At 37.4% G+C, this 6,000-nt stretch overlaps 1 protein-coding gene across 1 annotated transcript; it reads right to left on the reverse strand.

The window, feature by feature from the left end:
* Window positions 1–3,000: 3,000 nt before the first annotated feature.
* Window positions 3,001–5,497, reverse strand: LOC126581847 (cytochrome P450 714C2-like). Its single transcript, XM_050245781.1, has 5 exons — window positions 5,176–5,497; window positions 4,676–4,902; window positions 4,342–4,583; window positions 3,752–4,124; window positions 3,001–3,457 (listed from the first exon to the last, which is right to left on the reverse strand). The coding sequence occupies exons 1-5, from the start codon at window positions 5,495–5,497 to the stop codon at window positions 3,029–3,031; spliced, it is 1,593 nt and encodes a 530-aa protein (XP_050101738.1). The 3' UTR covers window positions 3,001–3,028.
* Window positions 5,498–6,000: the final 503 nt, after the last annotated feature.

Consider the following 6,000-nt stretch of genomic DNA (forward strand, 5'->3'; position numbering starts at 1 on the left):
TGTTTGTCTCAGTGTCCAACACTAAATGACTTGAGACTAGTTATACTCACCCTTGAGTTAACATAATACATACTAACCTTAGCGGATTGTCAATGCCCAATTGGCAATCCTATGGCTAGGAACGTTTTAGGAATGAACATAAGAGAAAGGTCTCGTTAATCTAACTTACTTAGATCACTTTGTTGGAAGTATGCCCACAAAGCCACTCATTTGATGTAATAGCTTTTGAAATACTTATTGTATTAAACTTTTATATGTTTAATGAAGGGCAAAGCTTATTGTTAATCACTATTTATTGTATCATGTGTTTAAGCAATAAGGGAATCCAAGGAATGTATTTGTTCTAAGAGATAAGTGATCTAATGAGTTAGATTATCGAGACCTTTCTCTTATGTTCATTCCTAAAACGTTCCTAGCCATAGGATTGCCAATTGGGCATTGACAATCCGCTAAGGTTAGTATGTGTTATGTTGACTCAAACGTGAGTATGAACTAGTCTCAAGTCATTTGGTGTTGGACACTGAGACAAACACATAGGTGCTCGAAAAGGTAATCGAGTACACTGAACGTCGATCAAAAGAGAGTTCGAACATACATGTCATGTATGAACTATAAAGTTGCAATATGCAAAGTAGTCCTTTGACCTGAGGCATCATAGATGTCTAATGGTTAGGTTCTTGATATTTGATCATGTCAACGGCATTCCTTCGGATTGTCCACGGCATTGTTGGGGTCAAGCTATCTAGTCATGTAGGCATATGAATGCACAACAAGGGATCTCTAACCTTCCATGGTGGAAGGAGAATACTCTAAAATATGATTCTAAAGTCTTTGGCCAAAGCATATGAATATGACTTAGGAAGTTTGTTCCAAATCATATTCAAAGGAATCATATAGGAAAGTATCACATTGGATAGTAGACATGAAACAAACTATCACTTAAACAATGTGATTAAGAGTATTGTATTAGAGAAGGACCGTATTGCATTGTAGTTGTAACTGGATAGGTTCTCCAACCAATTCTACTTAGCTTGGGTAACCATGATATGCTGCTAGGTGTCACTCATGGTTTGTGGAAGCCCTGAAGATTAGCAAACACTAATCTTAAGGGAGAATTGAAATGTGGTTTCAATTCACAATCGATCGTTAAGAGTAACATCGCCCACTGCCTCGCTAATTGGAACCTAATGGATCGCACACCACATAAGGATGTTAGTGAAGAAATTATATGAAATGGATAAGCAATTAAATGGTTTAATTGAAGAATGGTCAAGATTAATTAATTAGTTAATTAATTATACGAAAGGTTCGTATTGGGCTTATATGTTGGTTTTGGGTTTCGGGGCCCAAAAGTGTTTTGGTCCACAAGACCCATTATGTTTAAGTTGTATGACAACTAAAACAAAATGGGCAAATTAGCCCAATAACAAGGAGAGGCCGGCCATTAGGGTGAATGGGCAAGCTTGCTTAATTACAAGTTTGCCACTCACCAAAGAAAATGTTATAAAAGTAACTTTATAGCAATTTTCTCATTAGGGTTTTCTAATAGAAATTGGGTGAAACATTTTTCTCTCATTTTCTACATAGAGGCCGGCCACTTAGAGGATTTTTACTAGCATCTAAAATCTCTCTAAGTCATCCATATCATCTTCACAATATACAACCTTGGTGAAGAGACTTAGAGACATCAAGCTTTTGATGTTTTTGGAGAACAAATCCTTTTTCCTCAAATCATCAAAGGAGCACTAAAGGGAGGAAAACACAAGGAGGATTCAAGGAGCTTGGAGGTGACTTGAAGGCCCTCCACTTGGGTGAATCCCTTGTGTAATCAAGGATGAGCTTCAAGGGTAAAGAATCACTAAATCTTTACTTCTCTTTAATGTTGTTAAAGAGTTTATTTTGGTTCACCATATACTAGGCTTTGAAAGTCATGGGTTTTATGAATTGTTTTTGGATGCATGCCTACTTTAAAGTGTTGATAGCTTGCATGTGTATTCAAATGTTCATACTTGTTCTTAGCTAGGACTAAATTTTTCCTTCACACTTATCTCTTACATTAAATACATTCCTTGGATTTCCTTATTGCTTAAACACATAATACAATAAATAGTGATTAACAATAAGATTTGCCCTTCATTAAACATATAATAGTTTAACACAATAAGTATTCCAAAAGCTATTACATCAAATGAGTGGCTTTGTGGGCATACTTCCAACAGTTCTTTCATTGAAGAGGTCATCTCAATAACCTCTTGGCGAAGTGACGTGTTATCAAGTTACTCAGTGTTCCGCACATTGAAAGTCGAACCTTATTTGAACTTCATAGTAAATTAGCAACCTTGGCTTTAGGTTCTAGAACCCAAATCGAGACGTGTTGCTTCCTCGGTCGTGATCGCTCCAGCACAGAAGTTTGTAGTTCATTCCACACCACCACCATGTTTGTCTTACTCGCCGACCAAGCTCAATCACGAGTTAGCATGCCCGCATTTACCAGAAGGATGTAGTTAGCTCTTAGTTGCTCTTGCACCACGTAGGCGACATTCCAACAAAAGCATTAACCATTGCAAGTGACATTCCAACATAAATTGTTTATGATTACTTGTCTAAACATTCTAATGATAGCTAAGGATTAAGACATATAATTAGTTTAAATAGAGTGATTGAAAATTCATAGCAAGCATGCATATATAACATCATAAGTAATTGAAAAGAATAAGTAAGCATGCTTTGAAAATTCAAAACAAGCAGGCTAAGGCTCATAGCCTCGCCCTAGCAAATGACAATTAATTTCGCATCATCATAATTGAATATCAAAATATTATTAAGATGCGGGTTAGGAAAAACCCTTTTAGAACAGAGTACACCCCCAAAGCTCCATAAACCGCAAAGCAAAAGTTGCGTGAGAGCCCTAAATCCTCAAACTCGGCTATAAATACGAAATTAATTAAACTATCATTACGTATCATTACTCTATTGTAAAATCGAACATCCACAACATATCAGTACATCTCTACGAAAACACAACTAGTCACACTCTCCTCATATGGAGACTAACTCCATGTTCGGGTTCCATAATAACCAACGTATAAGCCGGGGAGTGTTGGTATTCTGGTGAGAGTGAGAAGGAAAACTTGGACAGAATAAGTGACAGAATCACCTTCAGCTCTGTCATGGCTAAGTGTTGGCCAGTACAGATACGGGCACCAACTCCAAATGGCATATAAGCCTGAGGAAACTTGCAAGCCCCAGCAATTCCATGCTCGAATCTTTTTGGATTGAATTCATGGCCGTCGGGACCCCAGATATCAGGAAGTCGATGCACTATAGGAATTGGAATCTGAATGTTCGTTCCTTTGGGAATTAGAATGCCTTTCAGCTCAATATCTTCCAAGGCTTCTCTTGCAACAACCGTTGATGGTGAGTACAGGCGCAGTGTCTCTTGAATCACCATATTCAACTGCCATCATTTGTACAATTAGTTATGAATAAATTGCGTATCATTTTCATAGAAAGAGTATCAATTCGTATAATACAAAAATGTGTAGGGTAACATAATACTTCCAGTACCACTGGTACTGTATATCAGCTTCATTTGTACACTCTGGTACTGTACCAGAGTGCGTAGAACTTGTGTGCCTATGGGAGTGCTGATATACATTTTTTTTTTTTGTCAAAGGAGTGCAGATATACATTTCATTCACACACACATATTTAAATGTAGGTATGTTAACGTATATGGTAAGTGACGTACTATTTTCATGTTTCGAAGCAAATCAGCATCTGGAATGCCATCCCTACAAAATTCAAGCACCTCAGCACGGGCACAAGTTTGCCAGTCTTGATGTGCAGCTAATAACATCAAGCTCCAAGACACTGCTGTGGCAGTGGTTTCGTGGCCAGCAAAGTATATACTCTTGCAATTATCCACTATAAAACTATCCTGGGATATACCTGAAAATAGGCTATTAGCGTCTTCATAATTTTTGGCTCCCTCGAGTATTATTTGCAGAAGATCCTTGTCACAAGTAGCCTCAGTACTGCGTTCCTTCGCAACCCTTAAAATCATAGCACTGATCTCTTTCTCTAATCTCCATATCAGTCTGTTGTTTTTCGTTGGTAAGTCTCTGGCATTCATACATTTAACAAACCTTTAGTATGATACCAAGGAGGTATTTACTGACACCATTGTAAGCTTTTATGGAGCATATGTATACAGAAAACTCTTTGTACCATATATATATATAACCGGTTACAGCAATTTTTTCCATTTGTGGTATATGTATTATTAAATGCTTAAAGTATGATGAACATGAGCTTTCTTATATTGTTATACATATATACCTCGCACCCGGTACACCAGTATTTCCCTGGGACATGATCTTCTGAAGAGTTCTGAGCTTTAAGAATATTTCTTTCCCTTGTGAATAATTACTTCCAAAGGACGTTCTTGATATAATATCGGCCGACAAGCTTCTCAAATCCTTATCAACTTCAAAGACTGCACTTCCTCCTTCGTTTTCGATTTTACTCTCCCAAGATCTCAACATGGTGGTTGTGGAGTCCACCATCAAATCCACCATACCCTTAAAATTAAGCAGTCAATTTGGTAATTGCCAAATTAAACTTTGAAAGAGTAAATTTAATAATTCTAGTCTGAGGTTTAGTTGTCATTTACCTTAACCTTTTCAAAGTAGAACTCTGGACCAATAATTTTTTTTTGGTGCAACCAAATTGGACCATTTGACGCTATAATTCCTTGGCCGAATAGTGGCTTACGATCCTTAGATACAAAAGTAGGCCTCCCTAAGTTCAAAGATCTACACAAACAAACTTCCTTCACCATTTCTAAATCAGTTATGCTTAATTGCTGTATGCTTCCAGTTAAATATGTGAAGTTTGGCCCTGCCACCATTATATACTAAATAAGCATACCGAAGATAGCTGGAAGAGAGCTAAAACAAAAGGAAAATCTGGTCACCTCCTTTCTGTTACTATTTAAAAAATAATAATAATATGGAAGAGCTGAGATTACCATGTTAAACAAAACCATCTACAGGTCTGCTTATATAGCAAACAATTGAAGGGTAACTACAAGACTGCTTATGTTACTTTTCGACCACTATGTTATTGTAAAATAAAGTATATAAACAGATTATGATGACAGAAATGGTCTACCAAAGTGGTTTCGCCATTGCACGAGATGAGGGAAAAGGGTTGAAGGCCAATCATGATCAATCAAAACATGCCGGTCTTTTGAGACACTGGTACTACTTGTTTCCGTAGCAGTTGACTTCTCCCTCATCACCTTGAGTTTGATGCTGTTCATGTCCGGGATATTGCCGAAGAGAATTGATGAAGGGGGAGGCCCTCTAATCCCTTGCTTTTCAAGCTTTGATCTTAGCCTCTTTGGCTTTAAGACCAAAGATTCATAGACATATAATACGAATAACACAAAGCCTCCCAGCAGTGCTGATACTGTCATCTTAGCTGCTGCCATTGTTGCTTCTGGTTTCAATTATTTTGGCTCCTCTTCTTTCTTTCTTTCTTTCTTTCTTTCTTCCTTCCTTCTTTCCTTATTTGTTTTCTTTTTAGCAATGGTATAGCATATTCTCTATTTCTTCCTTCTTCCCTTATTAGTTTCGACACCCCCATCCAAATCCGGCAGGCACCTATTTCTTTCGTAAGGTTTGGAAAGGACAAATAAATACTTGTTTGAAGGCCGGCAACCGTTAGCATCTTCTCTATTTCTTCCTTCTTCCCTTTTTCGACAGCCCTCTTTTCACTAACTAAATACTTGTTTATATAATCGGACCATTTTAGGTTGATAAAATTCACATATTTTAAATTGGGAGTGTTGTAGGCCTATTTGATTGAACGATCTACGGTTTAGAGAGAGAGAGGCGGCCGGCAATATTAAGGGAGAAGAGAGATTAATTTAATTGTGAGGTGTGTTTAATTCACCCCATTGTGCCTTTATTTCTAGTAGTAGGAGAGGTAAAC

This window comes from Malus sylvestris, chromosome 2 (genome assembly GCF_916048215.2).
Source record: "Malus sylvestris chromosome 2, drMalSylv7.2, whole genome shotgun sequence".
Taxonomy (NCBI): Eukaryota; Viridiplantae; Streptophyta; class Magnoliopsida; order Rosales; family Rosaceae; genus Malus; species Malus sylvestris.